The sequence below is a fragment of the Mesocricetus auratus genome, unplaced genomic scaffold (assembly GCF_017639785.1).
Source record: "Mesocricetus auratus isolate SY011 unplaced genomic scaffold, BCM_Maur_2.0 Super-Scaffold_100025, whole genome shotgun sequence".
NCBI lineage: Eukaryota > Metazoa > Chordata > Mammalia > Rodentia > Cricetidae > Mesocricetus > Mesocricetus auratus.
Window position 1 is genome coordinate 19,618,324 of NW_024429206.1, and position 21,932 is coordinate 19,640,255.

At 51.6% G+C, this 21,932-nt stretch overlaps 1 protein-coding gene across 2 annotated transcripts in view; it reads left to right on the forward strand.

Annotated features, from left to right (window-relative positions):
• Adgrd1 (adhesion G protein-coupled receptor D1) overlaps positions 1-21,932 on the forward strand; it is a 109,546-nt gene that overhangs the window by 83,897 nt on the left and 3,717 nt on the right. For both annotated transcript variants that reach the window (XM_021233321.2, XM_005080588.4), the window contains 6 exons: positions 747-858; positions 1,163-1,316; positions 9,703-9,769; positions 11,213-11,279; positions 19,672-19,763; positions 21,735-21,861. In XM_021233321.2, coding sequence (XP_021088980.1) covers positions 747-858; positions 1,163-1,316; positions 9,703-9,769; positions 11,213-11,279; positions 19,672-19,763; positions 21,735-21,861 — 619 coding nt within the window. The remainder of the gene's footprint in view (positions 1-746; positions 859-1,162; positions 1,317-9,702; positions 9,770-11,212; positions 11,280-19,671; positions 19,764-21,734; positions 21,862-21,932) is intronic.

A 21,932-nucleotide genomic window follows, 5' to 3' on the forward strand; every position in this document is an offset into this window, starting at 1 on the left:
CAGAAAGGTCTGGAGAGTCCCACATTGACACTTGAGGAGTTCTGGGGGCGCGGGGACCTGAGCCAGGCAAGAGTTAGCACAGGCATCCTTGACTCTTCCCTTCCTCACAAGCTATGATGTCTGGTTATGAGGCCAATTCATGCATAAATGCCTTTGGATGGGGCCCATCAATAACCAAGAAAGCCAAAGAATAAATAAATGCTTTCTTGCACAGCCTGCCATGCCCAAGGAGACAGTGCAGAGGTGAGCATCTGAGATGGGAAGCTAGGAAGCGTTCTCTGCTGGTTGCCATCCAAGCCTGCCAGGAATGGCTGGAAAAGGATGGCAGGTCCTGCATCCATCCTTTAGGATCCAAGTGGTCCCCCCCTCTCCCTGCTGTCCTCGGTGATGTCGATGATGTCACAGGGTGTATATTCTGCTGGCTTGAATCCAGAATTCAGACTAGTGTCCCTGCCCGTCCCCCATGATGGAGGGTGTGAAACAGAAGAGGGTGCAGGGAGTTAGAAGAACCACGGGGATGTTAGGAAGGGCTCAGGCTGTGTCGGGTGGTTGGGTCTATGAGAGGAGCAGGGAGGGTAGCCAAGAGTAACAGAGAGCCGCCGAGGGTCCAAGCGGGGAGCGGCAGCATGGAGGAGTGGGATCTATACAGATGGTCAGGTGTCTCAAAGAGGACTAGGTGGGGAACCAGAACGGGGATAGGATGTTGAGTCTGAGCTCCGCCGCTCACACCGCCTCTCTGTCTCCAGCTCTGTCAGCACCATCCGGAACCAGCGCTACCACATCCATGCCAACCTGTCCTTTGCTGTCCTGGTGGCCCAGGTTCTGCTGCTCATCAGCTTCCGCGTGGAGCCTGGCACGGTGAGTAGATCCTGCTCCTCATCCCCACAGCTGTCCCTCTGCACCCAGGTATCTCTCTCTTCAGGGGGCACCAGGGAAGGGATTTGCTGGAGTCCTTTCTAGGGTCACTGTGCAGGGAGTGACCATGGGTGGGGAGTGGCAGAGTCAGAGGTTGTAGAAGGACTTTGGACTGGGAAACTGAGCAGGACGGAAATGAGGTCACGTATCTAGAGGTGTCTAGGAAATCGACACTGGGAAGAAAAACCCCCAGCATGACCACTGTGCACCTCCGTGGCCTCACCCCGCATCTTTGCTTGGCTCCCAGGTCCCATGCCAGGTGCTGGCCGTCCTCCTGCACTACTTCTTCCTGAGTGCCTTTGCCTGGATGCTGGTGGAGGGACTGCATCTCTACAGCATGGTGATAAAGGTCTTCGGGTCAGAGGACAGCAAGCATCTCTACTATTATGGGATCGGCTGGGGTATGTCGGAGGGGTGGGGCAGACGGCCGGGATGGAACCAGTTAAGATAACTTGGGAAGGAGGCGGTGGGACAGGTAGGGGTGGGACCGATGTGATGGAGTGGGTCTTGGTGGCCACAGGAGGTGGATTCGGGTCAGGGTTTGGGGGAGATGGGATGGGTTTGGGGGAGATGGGATGGGACTGGAGGGACCGAACTGTGCAGGTGACGCTGGTGAAGATGGATTGGTCAGTGTGAGTCTGCTTTTGAACATATCGAGGTTTGTCTCATGGCTTACCAATATCCCATCACCTTGGGAAGAGTGTGCTCTCTGCTCTTGAGTGGTGTGTTCTGTCAGTGTCAGGTGTAGCTGGCTCAAGGTGACATTCAAATTCTCTGTTTTGGCCTAGATCTTCCCTCTGTTTGCTCTCCCCGTCATTTGAAGGGAGGTACTGACGTCACTCGGTCTGTTCCTGTTTCTCCCCCTTTGCCTTCTTTTGAATTGAGTGGGTATTTTCCTGAGCAGCATTTTAATTCTCCTAATGAGTTTTTCACCGTATTTTCTGGGTTGTTTTCTTGGTGGTTGCCCCTGTGCTTACTGTATGCATTTCAGCATATTAAAATCTATTTTATGTGCTTACTAAATTACAGTGCAACACGGAAACGTTGCTTTTAAGTGGTTCTATTACTTTATTCCTCTTTGTGTGGTTATTGCTACACATATCACATCTTCATGGGTGGGGGGCATGGACTGTAATATCACTTTATCAACTTTGCCTCTTTATGAAAGAAGCCGAGAAAGGGGCGGGATGTATATCTGCAATATTTGTCCTGTTATCTGTCGGACGCACCATGTCTGGTGCTCCGTGTTTGTCCCTGTGAGTCTGAATTGGCATCTGGCCTTGTCACCGTGCTCCAAGGCAGCTTTGTCACCCTCCCTCTCCTGTATGCCTTGGAAGCTTATTACATTTCTATTTGTTATGGGCCTAATAATGCAGCTCTATAAATGTCATTTGATATTATTGCTTTTTAACTCAATTGAGGGGAGGGAAAAAAAAGAGGGCACACAACTCTGCTGTTCCTTATAATTCCATAATTTATCGGTGCCGTGTGTGTAGGAGGTCTGTGTTTCTGTGCATGTCCATGCACATGTGTGTGTGTGTACGTGTGTGTGTGTCTGTATGTGTGCATGCATGTGTCTTGGTGCCGGCACTGATGTGCACATGTGTGCATGCCACTGCCTCTGGTGCCGCCAGTTTTCATCCTTTCTGTGTGCAGCGAGGCAGGCCTTCTAGGCGCACACTCAGATGGGCGTCTCTGTCCGTCCGTCTGTCCGTCCGTCCGTCCTTCTGTCTGTCCTTCATCTTACAAGGCGGTCGTGCTGGACTCAGACTCTTCCCTGGGGCACTCTGTGGCCCTTCCTTGCCTGCCTCTGTCTCCACTGTTGACCCTGACTTCTGCTCTTTCTCCTGTGAGCCCTGGAGCGGAGAGGCTGCTTTCCCCTGCGTTGTTTAGCGTTTTCACCTCTTTCAGCCTTTGGACTCGGTGGCGTCCTCGAAGCCTCCCTCCCGCGCTCTCTGGCATTCTGCCTTGTTCTTACCAACTGTTGAAACGGCCATGGTTTCAGACACCTGCTTCGCTCTGCCCTCCTCTCTGACACTCTCTGGTGCCCGCCAGAAGTCCTCGGGTGTCCGCGTATCTCTGGGGACTCTGCTGGCTCCTGTTTCCTCTGATCATCGTGTCTCATAGTCTGTGTGGTGTTTGAGTCCCCCGACTCTTCCTCCTGCTTGGCCCCTGCTGGCTCCCCCAGTGGAGTTTGCATTTCAGTGATTATACTTTGCAGTTCCAGAGTGCCCATTTGATCCTTGTTTCTCCTTTTTAAAAAATCCTACCTGCTATCTGGTACTCTGCTGGTGGCTTTAGTCCTTTTAGGGTCTTCAACGACATCGGCTCCTCTCAGACAGTTTCTCAGCTACTTTTCTTCTGTGCGGGCCACACTTTTGCTATCCTATATGACTTAGAATCTTTGCCCGGCATTTGGCACTTTTGGATGAGCTCGTTCAGGGCTCTGAGCCTCCTCAAGCGTCTGCCTGTCCTCTGGCTCACTGCTCTGTTACATGAACTGCTTGAAGCTAGCCCAGGGCTGACATTTTCTAGTAGGGCATGGGAGTGCAGGAACAGCGCCCACCTGGTGCCGTGCTGTCCTTCATAGGGCTCTGGGAAGGGACAGTGGCCTCTGATCTGCAGAGTGCTCCTCTCTACCCTGAGAGTCAGCTGAGTTAGGACACAGAGAGCTGTCACAGCTGTATATATAAACTCACTTCCGGCTGGGGTTGGAGGCTGGCAAGCAGGTGTCAATGGCTTCCTTAGAATGAAACTTTCTAAGGCAGAGTTGAGGGCTAGGGATTTTGGCTGTTTTGGCTCTGTCCTCCACGAATCCCCTCCAGGCCTGGGCTGGAGAGCATGGGGAGGGCTGAACCTTGCTTATGTCACCAGCCAGTAAGCAGGTAAGTCACCCAAGTGTCCCTGGCCTCCTTATTCTTACGTGGACTTTGTGGACATTCTTGAGATCTTTTCTTTCTATCAGCTCTGCACAATTAGGAAAGTTTACCGGGACTTTGAAAGTTTAAAAAATCGGATCCTTATCATCCTTAGTCTCACTGATCCATGGCCTGTGCAGTGTCCTGGTCTTGGTTTCTTGGCTGTTTTGACTCTTGCCCATCCCAACGAGCCCCTGCCAGCACAGGTGGACCCACTTCCTGCCAGTGTCCCAGTGAGGGTGGGTACCCACCGCTTTTGCAATTGTTGGAAGACATGAGTTAGGTGTCAGAGACCTGCTGCATATTTCTACTTCCCTTCAAATGGATTTAATTTTCTCAGCCCTCATTATGCAAACAGCAGATTAACCGTGTTTACTGTGTGCACTTCGAGTTGGCAAATGTCATTTATTTGCGGCTGAAGTGGAGGCGTTGACACTTGACACTTTCCTTGGGATTCCCTGGAGAGACTGGGGTAGAGGATGTGGGTGGGCGGCTACCTCCTACTGCTGCAGGCCATGCAGCTGGTACCTGCTGTCCCCATGGTTTCTACGCTGCCTTACTGCTTAGGCTAGTTGCTTCGGTGTATGTATGACACAAGGCCGGGTGTCCACTGCGCTCCATCCCTTCAGTGAGGCTGGTTCAAATGTGGCCTGCTCCCTCAGTCCATCTGATTGCCCAAGTTGGAGGGTGACTCCTTCCTATGACTTCTACTCAGGAAAGATCTAGGAATAGACATGGGTGACTACCTACTGAAGCTTACTAATTTCTTCATGGAAACTGGCCATTCTGGTAGAGAGGGGCAGGTGATCAGGGCTGACAGAGCGTGGTGTGTGTGTGTGCGTGCGTGCGTGCGTGTGTTCGATGGTATGTGGGTGGATTGTGAGTGAGTGTGTGGATAGGTATGTGATAGGTGTGTGAATGTGTTGTGAGTGTGTGTGTGTGTGTGTGTTCGATGGTATGTGGGTGGACTGTGAGTGAGTGTGTGGATAGGTATGTGATAGGTATGTGAATGTGTTGTGAGTGTGTGTGTGTGGTGTGATGGTTGTGTGAATGGCTTGTGAGTGGGTATGTGATGGTGTGTAAGCGTGTGACAATCCATTGTATCCAACCTAGAAGAATAATTTACTTGATCTGCCATCGGCAGAGAAAAATGTGCTATTGGCCAATATTAAAACCCTAGAAAATGAGGAGGCAGGCATTCTGCTTCCCATCGTGGCAGGGACCGGCATCTTCTGATGTCCACACATGCGGTCCACACAGAACTCAGTCCGCAGCTCTGATACAAGCTCTCTGAAGACAGAAGTCCAGGCAGCTCTGGCCTCCCCACAGCCTCCATCCATCTTTCCACCATCCTGCATTATCCTGCCTTTAGTTAATTTCATCAGGAGCCCATGAACTGTGTCCTTCATCTTGCCAGGGCTAGGTTGGCCTCTGGCATAGGTACAGGCAGTCTGCAGGCAGCAGGGATTTAGCCCCCAGCTCCTAATGAAGAAGGGACTGGAACTGTCCCAGAAGACCCTGCTGCAGGCCGAGACGCTGGGAAACATAGCCTCTTCCCCTCAGATCTCTCCCTGGCATTTCTTCACCCTGCACGGAATCGAAGCTTTTAGAATTCCAGTACTGTTTGGAAGCTGAGAGGCGGGGGAGGCTTGGAGTTAGCTACAGGTTTGTTGGCAGCCCAGCTGTGCCCTGAGCTGGGGACAGGGGTTTGTGGAAGTGAGGGGAACAGGTTGTGTCCCTGGGGAGATGAGGGACTGTGGTGCCCGCATTTTGATGCAGCCAACTGGAATTTGATTACCAACTCAGCACTGAGAGATGTCACGAGGTTTATTGTTCTCTATTGAACTTGATGTCTTCTGTGAATCCCCATCATCTGGGGTGAGACCTCACTGAAGGCTGTTCCAGGTCCGCCTCCCTCTGCATTTCTATTTAGAAATCCAGCTCAGCCTCCGTGTGGTGGTGGGATATTAACATGGCCTGCTTGCTGGGCAATGGTAATAACCAGCTTCCTACCTTCGGTCTGGTTTAAATGCTGTCTTAGTTAGGGTTGCTGTTGCTGTGATGAAACACCATTGCCAAAAAGCAACTCGGGCAGGAAAGGGTTTATTTCACTCACAATCCCGTGTAACAGTTCGTCATCAGAAACAGTGGGGACAGGAACCCAAGCAGGGCAGGAACCTGGAGGCAGGACCTGAAGCAGAGGCCATGGAGGGGTGCTGCTTACTGGCTTGTTCCCCATAGTCTAATCAGTCTGTTTTCTTATAAAACCCAGGACCACCAGCCCCGTGATGGCCCCACCCACCATGGGCTGGGCCCTCCCCTACTGATCACTAGTTAAGAAAATGCCCTGTAGCTGGGTCCCATGGAGGCCCGGTCTCACCTGAGGCTCCCTCCTCTCTGATGACACTAGCTGGCATCAGGTTGACATAAAGCTAGCCAGTACAGCCTGATTTGGGGTTTGTAAGATCTGTCCACCATGGAACAGTGCCATGGTAAGAGCCCAGGGCCCAGAGGGGAGAGGTCGCCACCAGAGCCAGTTCTGGGAATTCAGTGCTGAACCACTGAAAAGCACACGCTATTCCTGCCTGACACTCAGAACAAGGTCCCAAGAGCATCACGGGGCAGACTGCATGCTTGCCACAGATGGAGCCACAGAAAACATGGAAAGGCAACGTCAGTAATTTCTTGGGAGATTCCCAAGTGTTCTGTTGGTTCTGGCCAGCACTCCCCAGCAGCACTTCCCCTAATATGTCTGTCACCCCTACCAGGATCTTAGGAGGCCAACACTAGGGATGGCATTAGGCTGGGCCCTCGGAAAGGTCACCATGTTCCTAAGAGGAGTGCATCTTGACCCAGGGAGAATATGCGAGTAGTGACAGGGCCAGAAGGCCTCCAAATGGCCCACAGAAGAGTAACACAAGTTTGCTAGGGTTTCGGGAAGACGTTGGCGGGAGGAGGTAGGGACCTGAGCCATCCAGGGTGCTGCTTATGGCGGGAATCAGCGTCACACCGGTGGCTTTACTGTTCGTATGCGTCTTGTGTGGTCCTTTCAGTGAGCTTTCCACACTCCCCATTTCATTAACAGATCGTGGAGGCCCAGAGAGGTCCAGCCAGCTCCCTGAGGCTGCACAGCAGGTCTGGTGTATCCTCGGGAAGGGAGCCAGGTGTCATTTGATCCAACAACCCAGGCTGCTCCCCTATGTTGTCTTTTGTCTGTGTCATCACTTACCTCAGTGTCTTGATGCTTGAGGCTGTGTCTCCATCTGAGAGGGAGAAGAGAGTCATCGCCAGTATTCCCACTAACTACCACAGAGAGGCAGCCATCCTTGCCTGTGACACTTGCAGGGGAGGCGGAGGGGGACTCGGGGTCACAGCATGCTGACCATCTGCCTTCAGAGACTCCCTGATGTCCTGTGTATTTGGGTTTAAACTGGTCCTTGGCTCAGAGGTAAGGATGTGGGGAAAACGCCTTAAGAAGATGAAGCTAGACCCCAAACTGCAATTCTGGTAGAGAGAATGGAGGCATGAAACGCTCTACCTGCAGGGGGCACTAGAGAGCTGTGGGGCGGAGCCACACACACACACACACACACACACACACACACACACACACACACACACACACACGAGACATGTGCGCACGTGCACGCACGCTCTCTCACACAAGCTGGTTGAAGCTGAGAAGTTTCTTCTAGGACAGTGGTTCTCAATCTTCCTAGTGCTACGACCCTTTAATACAATTATGCTGTGGTGACCCCCAACCATAAAATTACTTTCATGGCTACTTCATAACTGTCATTCTGCTCCTGTGATGAACCATAATGTAAATATCTAGTATGCAGGATATCTGGTATGCGGCCCCCTCGAAAGGGTCGTGTGCCCCTTCGGTTGAGAAACACTTCTCTAGAGACCTTTCTCTTGAACACTCTCCTTGGTGGGATCTTATGGTGAACCATAGAGCCCATTTCTTTGGCTCTTTGGCCCCTGCGGAGGAGGCAAAGGGTACCAGATCCCTAGTCTGTGGAAACTCTGAGTGGTGGGAAATGTTTGCGTCTCCCTGAAAGCTCAGGAATGTCAGGTGGAAGCCCAGCCATGTTTCCAGGTGAAGCCCCACGCCACAGCTGAGCGAAAGAAGCTGAACAGCTCCCTCCTTGTGGAGACCCACATCTGAATATATATCTGAACTTTTAAAGTGCAGGCAGCGGTCAGCTCTCTCTGGGCTGGCTGGCTCTAAGAGCAGTTTGACCCAGAGTTCTTTCTTGGCAGGGAGACAGAATGCTGTGGGAATTGCTGGTCTAGATGTTTTGCTAGTTTGTTCTTAGACCCTATTTCCACACCTCTCCAGAAGTCTGTAAAACAAATCCAACTCCAAGTGGCTTAGGCACAAAGGGAATTTAAGGGTTGATATAGGTCCGTGGTGGTAAATTCGAGTCTTGACCCACGGGCCTCCACAACACAAATTTGCCTTTCTTGATGTCCTTGCTGGCAGGGTCCTGAGCTTTCCTTAACCCCCCATGCTGCCAAGGTGGCTGGACAAGCCCTACCTACCTGTTCTAACAGTGTCCTTATCCTCTCTGCAACCCACGAGGAGAGAGTTCTTCTTTCTTCCCAGTCTCAAAGGCAGCCTCGCTTTTGACTCCCTGCTAGAGTCTTATTGGTTCATCCAGGTCACATGTCCATCTTTCAATCAATTGCTGTGGTCCATTGAGGCAGTCGTGGGTCATGTGCTTGAGAGCCAGGAAGAAGCCAGCCTCTGGGCCCCGTAGATGTGGAGCAGAATGGCTAGAGTTCTGGGCTCAAACACTGGCAGCATAGGAACTGTACATTTGATAGTCTAGTGCATCTGTCCTGGCCCTAGACCATCTCCTTCCTCTGTGGCGGTGGAATGGTTTCAGAGCTCACACTCTCTTAGGGAGTGTCTTAATTAGGGTTTTATTGCTGTGAATAGTCACAATGACCACAGAAACTCTTATAAAGGAATTTTCTTTTTTTGAGACAGGGTTTCTCTGAACTCACTCTGTAGACCAGGCTGGCCTCAAACTCACAGAGAACTGCCTGCCTCCTCCTCTCAAGTGCTGTGATTAAAGCTGTGTGCCGCCACTTCTCGACATCAAGGAAAACATTGAATTTGGGGCTGGCTTTCAGTTTCAGAGGTTTACTCCATCACCATCATGGCTCCATTATCGTCATGGCAGCGTGCAGGCAGACATGGTGCTGGAGAAGGAGCTGAGCGTTCTACATCTTGATCGGCAGGCTGCAGAAGGAGACTGCCCTACTAGACCTAGTTTGAGCATATAAGACCTCAAAGCCCGCCTCCACAGTGACACACTCCCTGTGATAAGGCCACACCTACTCCAACGAGGCCACGCCTCCCAATAGAGCCACACCCTATAGGCCACACATTCAAAAACTGAGTCTATGGGGCCATTCCTATTGAAACCACCACAAGAAGGCAACTTGTGGAGTGTAGGGTGTTCAGGAGAGGCCTGGGCCTCTGCCTACTGAGTGCCGAGGACAAACATCCCTGTTAACACACTTAAAATGTCCTCAACCACTCTCATATGCTTCTTAAGGGTCAACTTGACTTAGCTAGGAAATGTGGCCCAAACAGACGGCACCGAGTTTCCCTTCTTGTCACCATGGGCCACCCTGCCCTAAGCACTGGACTGTGACAGACCTCTAGGCTCCTCAGCAGAACCAAAAGAAGGTGCTATGTGAGTGTGACCTGTGTGACCTCTGGCTTGGCCTGCGACTTCCCTGTGCCTAACAGTGCTCTGTGCCCAGTGCTCAGCCATAGTCCCCAGGGAATATGCATCTGTGGACAGAAGGGGAAGGGAACATGCCATACGACATCTCCATCTCTCCACAGGGTGCCCTCTCCTCATCTGCATCATCTCCATATCATCCTCTATGGACAGCTATGGGACAAGTGACAGGTAAGAGACCCTGGATCCTCTGAACACGCCCCATGATTGGTGGGCCTCACGTATAGGTGAGCACTGGAAGGTGCCCACAGTCTCAGATGTCCACGATCACCTGGGTACAGAGTGGGCATCAGCTGGCTCCCCCAGGCCTGCACAGAGAGAGCTACAATAGCAATCCTCCTATGCTCTTAGAACCAGCAACATGAGCCAGGCTCGTGCCTTTAATCCCAGCACTATGTAGGCAGAGGCAGGTGGATCTCTGAGTTCAAGGCCAGCCTGGTCTACAAAGTGAGTTCCAGGACAGCCAGGACTACACAGAGAACCCTGTCTTGAAAACGAAAACAAACAAACAAATAAGAAAACACCAACAAAAAAAGAACCATAACGCGGGTATTATAATGTTCCAGGTTTCTTTTTCTTTTTGCATCTATTTATTCAATGTGTGTGTGTGTAAATGTGCTTGTATGCACATGCATTTGTGCACACACATATGCCATGGTACCCATGTGGAGGTCAGAGAATAAGTCTCCAGGAGTCGGTTCCCTCCTTATTCTGCATGGGTCCTGGGGCTCTCACTCAGGTCACCAGGAGTCCTGGCAGGAAGTCCTTTAACTCCCGACCCTTCTGATGGGAATTTTTTTTAACCCACGTGCTTCTCCCAGACGCGCGGCTCTGGCCACCATGAAGCCCATGTTTGTGACCCTCAGGCCTTTCTCAGGTATTCAGCGATGTAGAGTGTACGGCATCCAGCTGAAGGAGTATGAGGATATGCAAATGAACAGTCTGGAATGCTCAGGTCGATGGGGCTTGTAGCCCTTGCTGGGCTGGGAGGCCTGAGCTGCCCTCTTTCCTGCTGTCACTTAGTGTCCAGGATTGCATAGGTGGCATTCCTAGACTGGGAGAACATGGAACCCTGTGGGGAAGCTGAACATCTCACCTGAGTTAGGGGCCGTGTCTCAGAGAGCAGAGGGACAGTCACATCCTAGTCACTGTACCCCAACACGTTACAGTGACTGCTGGGACGTGCTGGAACTCTTCTTGTGCTGGGGTTCCATGGGCGTGTAGTGGCCAGCAGGCCCTGGGCAGATGGGCAGCTGGCCAACCAGTTCCCCACTGAAGGTACCTTCCTGGCCAACATTTGACTTGTTCTGCAAAGACCTGGAGCCGGTCCCTGGTGTGGCTTTTGTTTATCGTGGTAACAAAGCAGAAGTCTACTCTGGGTTTTGGCTGAACTCCTCAGAGGTGGCTAACCCAAGCATCAATTCTGAGAAATCCTCTCCAAGAAAAAGACCCATGAGCTCACCACGGAAGTGACTGGGATTCATAGCACCTAGAGCCGGTGAATTCTTTCTCTGCGCTGCAGCCCTGCCATTGCTGTGGCTGAGGACCACTGGGGTGGAGGTGCCTTTCTGAAGGGCGGACAAGGGTACTGAAGTAACTCTTTTCTCTCCACAGCTGCTGGCTGTCACTGGGGAGTGGTGCCATTTGGGCTTTTGTGGGCCCTGCCCTGCTGGTCATTGTGGTAAGTCCTCCCCATTTCGTGGGCAGGGCCAGGTAGGGACAGGGGCAGGGCCAGGTAGGGGCAGGGGCAGGGCCATGTGGACTGTGCCAGGCTCCCTGAAGATACACCCGAAGATATAGCATCATGCTGTCAATTATCTTTTACCCTTGCTGTTCCCCACTGTGGGGTGAGTGACTCTGAGCCTTGGCTACTCATAGCCTCAGGAAGGCCCTGAGTTTGGAGCAACTCCAACAAAGCCTCAGTGTACCTCCCCTGAGCTCAGGCCCAGAGGCATGCACAGAATTCTCAGAGAGCTCCAGAATCCCAAGGCTGGAGTGCTAGAGGGGCTTGTGGGAACCCCACATGTAAGTGAAGACTCATATCGTGAAGACTTGTGACAGCAAGGGCAGTCAGGGGCATAGAGACATGTGTCAGCCACATAGCTCTAAGCGGGGCACCTGCCCATGGCTAAGGATCTCTTTTATCTTCCCTGTGGCTGTTCTCTGTGGCAGGTGCCCCAGGGTTAGCAAACAGCCAGACCCATACAGCATTCTCGTAACCATGGCTACCTCCTCCTACTGACCTCAGTGCCTGTGTGCTGAGGCTAATGTCTGTGGGGATGTGGGAGTTTCACAGAGCAAACTTGATGTAGTCATAGGGGTCAGGACACCACCACCATGCCCGCCTAGACTGAGTCACAGCTGGGATTTGGAGATCCTGCTACTTTCTCAGCGTATTGTGTCCTTCATAGGTCCCTAACCAGCACCAAGGGATAATCTTTATAGAGATACACTGGCCTTCATTAGGTTGGTTTGATACCCGCAAGATGGGGTATCCCAGCTCTCCCCACCCAATAGCGGGGTGAGGGCATACCATCCTCACATCTCAGGTGACGACAGACTTTACATCTCACCAGAGAAAGGATAGGGGGACCTCTGGGATATCTAGGACTGCATCTGAGGGCCACCCTCTCCCTCCATGTAACCACACACTTCAAGAAGGCCAGAACCCCATCCCTCTCCTCTCCTTTTCCCAGCTATGACTCTGTGTGACCATTCCCATTTGGTGGCACTGATTGAGGCAGAACCCTAGTAGTTAATTATAAAGGAAATTGAGGGAGATGCTGAACGGCTGGGCTTATTATTCTTCATAGAAATTCCTTTGATGCCCTCTTGCTAGTGAGCACAGTGACACCTTTCTTGACCAAGCGTTTACAGAGGTCAGAGAGTGAACTGCCATCATAGTGCCCTTTGGGGTGGGGCAGGCACTGTCACTATATGTGTGACTTCTGCTAAACCCATGACCATTGTAGTCCCTGGTGCACTCTGTTGAGTTTACTGGATCTTTTCCTACTGGAAACTCTGCTCTGCAGGGTCCATAGGTCCCAGGATCCTGGGATTAGTTTTCTGTTCTTGGGAGGTGCCGTGGGGAGGTGGACCATGCTAGCTTTGAGGTTACTGGCCAGGCTGGGTTCTGGCTGAGGATCCATGTTTACAGGAGACTTCCCTGAGGTGGCTCCCAGGGCTTGCCTGTTCTCCCAGGCAAACTTGCATATAGCCTCTTGGGAAAAGGAGTCAGAAGTCATGACCCAGCAGAGGGATTCACAGGGACCAGAGAGGGTCCCATTCACTGTGGGAATCACCTTCAAGAAGGGCCGTGAGGCTTAGACTAGGGACGAGGTAGAGCCCAATTCCCTCCAGGCATGTCTGCAAAGAGCTCTGGCCTCCACATAGGTTTCGTCCTATTAGCTGCTCTCAGTGTAGAGACCACAACATTCCGCAGTGCTGTGGAGTGTCCCATGCCAGAGCCGTGCTGGACCCAGGCCTACAGGAGGCTGAGCTGCCATTATAAGTTGTTTTAGGGGCACTCACGGAGGCTTGGGCAAGAAGTTGGTGTCCTGTCTCCCTACTGTTTGGGGTTTAGCAGGACCCCTCATCATGCCATTCAGAATGTGAACACATTCTCAATAGAGAGTCCCATTCCTCCATAGTCCGTCTTGACTCAGGGGCAGCATAGGCATAAAGGCAGCAGGGCAACAGACCCAGAAAGGGAACACTCGCATCGAGTCTGGCTTCTTTTCTTTTTTCAACACAAACTCTCTGGGTCTTCCAGGCCACGAAGAACCTCTGTGTACAGATGTTCTTTGTGTGCCTCTAGGCAGAGGCAGCCAGGGTCTGAGGCCCCCTGGGTCCAGATCCTTCTCACATCAGCATGAGAAACCCAACACCCTTGTCCCAGACCTGTGAAGTCCTGGGTGTCACTTCCAGGGGCTGTGCTACCTAAAGTACACAGCTCCTTTCCCTGAGTGTCAGTCATTCTTAACCTCGGGGACAGAAGTCCTCAGCCACATCATGTGATGTTCAAAGTGTCTCCTGTCAGCTTCATATGCAGAGACTTGGAGGTCACAGCCTGTAAACACCCCCAAGTTGCTCTAGCTGTGGCTAATATTGGATCATTCAGTGCCTTCCTTATAAAGCAGGACATAGAGGAAACTAAGAGGGAGGTACAGGCAGCCTCTAAGGCAGTGGTTCTCAACCTGTGGGTCGAGACCCCTTCAGGGGTATTGACTGACTTTTCATAGGGGTCCCCTCAGACTGTCGTAAAAAACAGATATTTACATCACAATTCATAGCAGAAACAACACCGCAGTTATAAAGTAGCAACGATAACAATTTTTATGGTTGGGGGTCACTACAGCACGAGGAACTGTATTAAAGGGTCACACATTAGGAAGGCTGAGGACCACTGACCTGAAGGCTCCACGGTAAAGGGCAGGGTTGGCCTCTTGGCAGACATGACCACGCCTACTCTGAGGTCAGCTTTTGGGCCGCAGCCGCCCACTCCCGCTGATTTACAATGTGTCTGCAGCTGTTCAGATTGCAGTGCTGAGGCAATCTGCAGCAGACACTGCAGCCTTCAGAGCCCAAAGTATTTACTACCCAGCCCTTGGCAGAGAAAGGTGGCCAATCGCCGGTGTTAGGCATGCTGTGACCGGTCCCGCTGACCACCAGGCCTCAGGCTGGGTGCTGGGGTAGGGGTGGGAGGGCGCTTTGTGCCCCTACTCCACCGCCGAAGACGGAGTGGTTTGTGCCCTCCTGAGCCGTGCCCTCATTCACCCAGTAGTTCTCTGCCTTACTTCCAAATGAAGGAAGCAAGTTTTGGATGTCAAGCGTGGCCTGACCCCATTTGTGTAAAAGCTCTCCACGGGCACTTATTCTCATGCAAGTGGGAAATTGATGAGAAAATGTGGGGCGGATACTCCTGAATGGCGGCTCCCTAGGGAGCAGTGTGGGTCTACTGCCCCATGCTTAGACTTTATATGCATCTGAAAACACCCTGCAAGGCTAGCACACTTGTAAAGATTTATTCTTATTATTTTTAATTTTACAGATGGGTGTTATCTTTGTGCACATGAATGTGGGTGCAGGTGCCCACAGAGGCTGGAAGTGTTGAATTCCCTAGAGCTGGAGTTACAGTCAATTATGAGGCACCCAGTGTAGATGTAGGAACCAACCTCAGGTCATTAGCAAGAGCAGTACGTTCTCTTAAGTGCAGAATCCCCCCAGTTTTTCGAGACAGGATTTTTCTGTGTAGCCCTGGCTGTCTTGAGACTGACTCTGTAGACCAGGCTGGCCTTGAACTCAGAGATCCACCTGCCTCTGCCTCCCGAGCGCTGGGATTGAAAGGGTGCACCATCATCACGTTGCTGGCTTGCAAACTTTTAAAGTAAAGCCATTTTAGAAAGTAGGATATGTGTGTCAGAATGTGTAGCTTTCCTTGCACTAGCCAGGGCTAGGCTGCAGGTGCAGGAGGTTGTACTAGTGAGAGTTAGGCTGCAGGTACAGGAGGTTGTGGGCAGTAGCTAGCCACCTAGACCCTGAACTAAAGGAGAAAAGCAGAACGGAGCCCCCAGCATCAGGACCCACCATCCAACTAAATGATGCTAAATGTAGCCCTGTCCAATGGACCAGCAGTTCCCCAGGGCTTCATCTGCTCAAGATCTTGCAAGAAAGTACCATAGACCAGGGCACTTATTTTCTTATTGTCACAGAAGCCAGCTATCTGAAATCAAAGGCTCAGAGGGTCAGCTCCTCTGCTTTTCTCTCTCCTTGGCCATTTGCCTGTGGGAGGCCATAGCTCTGTTTGACCACAACCCATGCAAACGACCTCATTCTACTACGTCACCTCTCTGAATGCCCTACCTCAAAATGCAGTGATAGTTTGTGGTTCTGCGGTAGGAGCTTGGCCACAAGGGAATGCAGGTCAGCCCAAAGAGCATGGACACTGCCACCCCTCCCCCCTTCCACCAAGAAGGGAGACTTCAGGAAGAGAATGGGTACTGCAGCCTGTGCCCCATGGTGGCTTGGTCTGTGCCTGTCTCAACAAATAAAGGAGGACAATGCCTCTAGGTATGAGGAAGAGATTCTAGTACTCAAAATCCTTGTCTTCCCTGAGAAGTCAAGTATAGACACATGAATAGGTAGATGCAGTAAGAGCTATAGGTCCATAAATCCACAGGTATACAAGGCTATAGGCCCATAGATCCAGGTACACAGAACTATAGTTCCTTAGATCCACAAATCCACAAGGTCCATAGATCCATAGATCTACAGAGCTACAGTCTCATAGATCCACAGATACACAGAGATATAGGTCCATAGATCCACAGATACACAAGTCTACAAGTCTATAGATCCACAGAGCTACAGGTCCATATATGTATGTATGCATGTATGTATGTATATATGTATGTATACAGGCAGACAGATAGATAGATAGAGCTACAGACATAGAGTCACAGATATAGTCACAGAGCCACAGGCCCATAGATTCATAGCTACAGACACAGAATTACAGCCACGTAGACACGTTATAGACAGGGCTGTAGGCAGGTAGACCTACAGCTATACAGAGCTATAGGCATGTAAGTCCAGAGCCCCATGCAAGGCTGTACCTAGAGTTCCCAGGCAGACACAGACACGGGGATTCCAGCACACATCGTACCACTGGGGACACTATAAATTATGTATGTGTGTGCAGATGTGGATAGCTTCTCTCTGTAAGCCACTGGTGTGCATCCCTATGTTTTTTGCTTTTTGTTTTTTTAACAAGCTCCTAGATGACCCTGAGTTGACAGAGCTGCAGAGTCTGCCCAACTCCTGAGGCCTCACCTGCCATTCCTTCTTCATCCCCCAGAGGCCACCATGATCTTTTCCCAGGTCATCTTGGCCTGTGCTTGGCTTTATGTTTGATTGCCTGGTGTGCAGCTTTATTTTTCTATTCTGAAATGCAGCTTGGAATTGTTTCTTTGATGTTTGCCCTCAGTGGTTTGTCCCCATCTTGACAGGTCACAAAAATTGCTGCAAATTCCTGATAGTCACGTCACACAGCTTCTCAACCAAACCAGGCCTTCCTAGTTCTTCAAGATCATGGGCCCCAGTGAGCAGAATGGATCCCAGAGGCCAGACCCACCCTGCTTTGTATTTCTGTGAAAGTCTAAATTATGTTGTTTATAAGCCATTGGCTTGAATCACTACACAGATGCAGCAAGCCACCCCCTCCCCCTCCGTGCTGCTGCCGACAGGACGGTCCTGGCACAGCAACAGATGCAAAACCACAGACACGTAGATAAGCACTACCGATACGGTGGGCCAGGTCCAAGGCTTCCAAATGACACCAGCCACACCTAGGCTGTGTGGAGGGAAGAAATCAAACCTGGAAAAACACAAAAAGAGAAATGGTGATGAGAGGAGACTGAGCAATGTGAGCAACTTTGAAACACTCTGTCATGAGTTGATCGCTCTGTTGGAAGCCTGGTTTAAGAAGCCTGGGAATGTGGGGCTACATCTCTGGTCTTTGGTCTAAGGAGATCTGGGATGGAATCACCTTTTACACTGTCTGGAGAAGGTGCTGTGACTGTGAGCTCATGTGGTCTGCTTGTCACGATGTAGCCTCTCAGCTCCCGTGAGGAGTTGGTTAGTGTGACCTCTGACCTCACACCAGGTATCAGAATCTCTCCCACAGGCAGCATCCCACTGGCCCTTCCCCAAGCCCATCACCACCCCTGAGTCACTAGAACCTAGCCCAGTTAAATACTTTCATGACCCTCAGCCAAGGATGCTGTTGACATGTTCACTGAAAATGGGTTTCGAGTAACTTTCCTTTTAATTTATAATTGCTCCAAATTAAAAAGTACTCAGGCAATCTGATTTTTAAATTTGTAATAGACAGGGTTGAGAGAAAATTTTAGGAATGTATGAAAAACTCTGAATATATGAACAATCTTTGTCCACATCTACTCCTCCATTCCCCAGTATGGACTGTCTCTAGGGAGCAGGCTTGGGACTAGCTTCCCCGTCACCATGAGTCTTTTTCAGACTGGACACCTCCATCTGCATCTTCACCCCAGCAGTGTCTCCTCCGAGGGACACAGGACCTTCGGGGAGTTAGGCGGGAAAAGGGGCCATGGCTGCGTCGTAGGTATGGCCTATACAGCCCCCGTGGTGCACATCTGCAGGCCACTAGTGCATAACCAATTTGCTCCCAATTATCAGCCAACAGCCTTTGCAGGTGTGTGAGGTAGCCAAGCTATAAATTCCCAAAGTGAAAGGGGCAGGCTGGCAGCATGCCAATGGGAAAGGAACCAACTCTATCCCCCAAATCAGGGGACAGCAAGAAGAATTGTGTTGCTTAAAACCCAGCACTCTGGAAATGAACCAAAGGCATACAAACGAAAAAGCATTTATTATTATTTTTCCCCCGAGAAAATCTATTGCATCTCAGGAGGGCCAGAAGGGTCTATGATTTTGTGAGGGGGATGTCCCCTCTCCACTCCCACGGTGACAGAGTGGACATTGGGCAGGCAGTCTGGGGCACCGTGACTGAAGACAGCAGGATGCTCTCAGGTGTCAATAGCCACAGTGGTCTGAGGGGACAACCCTACCCCTTGAATCTGTCACCACACATAGCCTGCTCTGACTTCTGTCACTGTCCAAGTGGGAGTATAGCTAAGTCTAAAAGCCCGTGGTCCACCACTCCCACTACCTCTCCTTGCTCCTGTCAGATGTGGTTTTCTGGCCATTGTCATGGGTTGTAGGAAGGCTAGAGGGCCCTGAGTTACTGGACACTGCGTGACACTGTGCTAGCTGGTTATGCATTAACCTCGCTCATCTTCTCCGACCTTGGGAGACTCTGTTGTAACCCAGGGCAACAAAGCAGCAAGGGAAAGTGACAGTTAAGCTTTTGTTCATGTCTGATGGTAGCATAAGCAAGAGTCTAGACAGGACAGGCAAGGTACCCACAGTGCCTCATTTTCCCGGCGTAGCACAGACCCAGAATTGTCTCAGCTGAAAACCTTTAACAAAAGGCTCTGGATGACTGATGGGAGCTGGGAGGAAGCAGAGGGGGAGGGCTGGAGTGGAAAATTACCAACTGGAATCAGAGAGGGGGAAGCATCTCAAGTCCCCCCAAACCAGGCATTCTCCGCAGAGAGGGTCTCTTAATGGCTGGGGAAGCAGCCACCTCAGCTACTGATGATGCGGGCATGTTGCCGCAAGGCTGTGACATTGGAGGTCTTGACTGCAGGCCTCTCCAGCATTGCCAGGTCTAGCTGTGCACAAGGCTGGACAGGCCAGCAGCCTCCTGGGAGGCCTGGTGGTGAATCCTCTGTCAGTTCTAAGGTCACGAGCCTGGAGCTGGCTGCCTGATGAAGATTTTAACACTTAAGGGAATGGGCTCTGGCACAGCTCTCACAACTCACGGCGGGGGGGGGGGGGTGGAGGGAGGGGGCCCTCAAGTTGATAGACACTGGGAGTCATTCCCTCTGCTAGTCCAGTCCCACCTTGCCTCTTAATATTTAGGATTCAGAAGCGCTGCTGGCAGAGGGAGGAACTGAGCTAGAGCCTACGACTCCTGAGTGCTGGCCCAGCGTGGGAGCCACCCAGCATGTCCCCAAGTCCCCACCCTGGAGCAGTAGCATACACAACATGCCCCCCTGCTGTGGCTTCCAAACATCACACTGGTATACGGGTCATGAGAGTCAGCTGCCATGTGTGGACTGGACAAATGAGGCATCTCCTCTTTCCGTGGCTAGTTTGCAGCAGTCAATCTTTTGCTCTGCGGGAGGCAGAGATTTCCAGGACACACAGAAGTGTCCAGGGTCAGACAGAGTGAGCAAGCATGAGATGAGCTCTGACTGGCTCATCTGACCCCAAAGGTCACACTCATTCTCCCTGCCACAATGCTTGTGGGGTACGTTTATGTAGCCTCCCTGTCCTGCTTAAAGCCTGGAGACCTGGCTTGAATTCGTCCCAGCTGTGTTCCCTGCTGGCTGAGCAGTGGCTGCTGTGGGGCACGTTCCTGTGTCCTGTGGGTGAACCACGGCCCCTCACTGCCTCCCTCTCCTCCATCCCAGGTCAACATTGTTATTCTGGTAGCTGTGACGAGGGTCATTTCCCACGTCAGCACCGACAACTACAAGATACATGGGGACCCCAGTGCCTTCAAGTAAGTGACCCCAACTGTCCACATCTCACTGCTCTGCCCTTGGGGGCTTCTAGAGGCTTGGGGGGGACGACAATGTTTCTCCCCAGGACCAGCACCTGAGTCTTCAGTTGGCTCTGTATTCTCAAGGCCTACGTGGCCAGACTTGGTTGGTTTGGGTCCTTATCCTACTTACTCCTGGTGACACAAGATGAGGTCCTAATGCAGCCCAGCCGTATGTAGATGCCATCTGCGGACCTCTCTAGCCAAAATAAGAGACAGCTGGAGGGAGGGGAAAGGAAGACCCTAGAGATGGAAATCTGACTTCTGGTTCCTTCACTTCCTCCACAGAGGAAAGGGGAGATCAGGGCCTCTTCTTGGGATGCGGTGTGAGCGAACACCTCGAAAGCAGTGTTCCATGCACACCGGGCTGCCACTAAAGGGGGAGGGGTCTTTGGAAGTACCCCCTGCCGTGGGAATGACATGCCGATTGAGGTTACCTGGGTTCCTGGTATTTATCTACTGGGGCCTGCCGGCGACAAATGTCAGAAAAAACCTACGCTGCTGGATGTGGCCGAAGGAAATGCAGTGACCATGAAGTTCTGAGCCTATAAAGATACCCCATACATTGAGATACAGCCTTCTGGGCTCAATTCCCACTTTGTGCCTCTCCTCTGAATGGGTTTCACGCCTAAATCCCTACCCCCTCCTAGAGGCAGAACAGCAGAGGTCAGTGTCCTCTTTGGGAGAGTGTCTTGCTTCCTGTAAGAGGAGGGAGTTGGGGGAGGAGACTATGGTGACAGTGATCAGGCCTTGTGCCCAATGTGGATAGGAATCACTATGGGACTCATGGACCCAATACTCATAGTCCCCCATGACCATAGGGAACTGTCAGCACCCTGAAGCCTAAGGATCATGGCTAAGGGCCCCCTCACAGGTGATTCGGGAGCTCCTGTAGAAACCACTAGGGCACAGTGACTTTAAAAACAGTGTATGGAGCAAAAATCTATGCACGGGCAACAGCAAATCAATGAGATAATTATTCTAAACCCCATAAATTAACTTGACAAGTGGAGGCAACTCTCTTGGGCTTCTTCAGCCCCTGGAACCTTCTCGGCTGTGCCTGGATGAGAAGTTCATGAGGGTCAGGAGTATTTCCTTTCCATTTCCATCTGAGGGGTGGGAGAGCCTGGGTCTGTCCCCTGCATGCCTGCCTGACCAGGAGGCCTGTTCTTCCTCACTCCACCCCCAGCCCTAAGGACTTCAGTGATCAGAGTTGCCATCTGTCTGCTGCAGTGATATCTTGTTTATACTCTAACAAATAAAGCTTGCCTGAAGATCAGAGGGCAGAGCTAGCCACTAGTTAACCATAGAGGCCAGGAGGTCTGTACAGACAAACAGGAAGTGATATGGCTGGGCTGAGAGAGGAAGTGATAAGGCAGGAGGAGACAGGAGGTCAGTCTTTGTTTTCATCTGGAAAGTTAGCAAGGTACGGTGTGGCTGTGACTTGCTCCTTTTGTCACTCCAATCTTTCAGCATTTACCCCTATATGTGACTCTGGGCTTTTATTATTAAGACCAATTAGAACCCATGCTACAGTCCCCAGCTCTCATACCCAGCCCAGGCTTTTGCTCCTATCTTACACTGGCACCTGCAGTACCAAGGCTGTCACTGTGCCCAGAACATTTGTACGCCAACCAGAGCCCAGCCAGGAGTTGCCTTTCACCCCTGCCTCTTTCTGCCGAAGCACTGCCAAGTTTTGGCCCTATCTGGGCTCTGTGGAGCTTCAGAGATAAGTGTACTCTGGGACGGCAGGTTGGTGCCTGCAGATCTACAGTGCAAAGCACTGCTCACCGTGCCCTCAAATGCCCACGGACAACCCAGCCTCATTCCCCACCGAGCCGTTTCTGCTCACAGCAGACCTGGCACCCTGAGGTCCTCCTGGCCTGGTCTGCCTGCCCACTGCTAACATGAATGTCACCACCTCTGCTCCAGGTTGACAGCCAAGGCTGTTGCTGTGTTGCTACCCATCCTGGGAACCTCATGGGTGTTTGGGGTGCTTGCTGTCAGTGACCGGGCCCTGGTCTTCCAATACATGTTTGCTGTACTCAACTCCTTACAGGTAAGAAGAGCCTGCAGGCCAGCAGGCTGGTAACACGGTGGGCTCCCATCATCCCTGCCGGGTGTGAATAC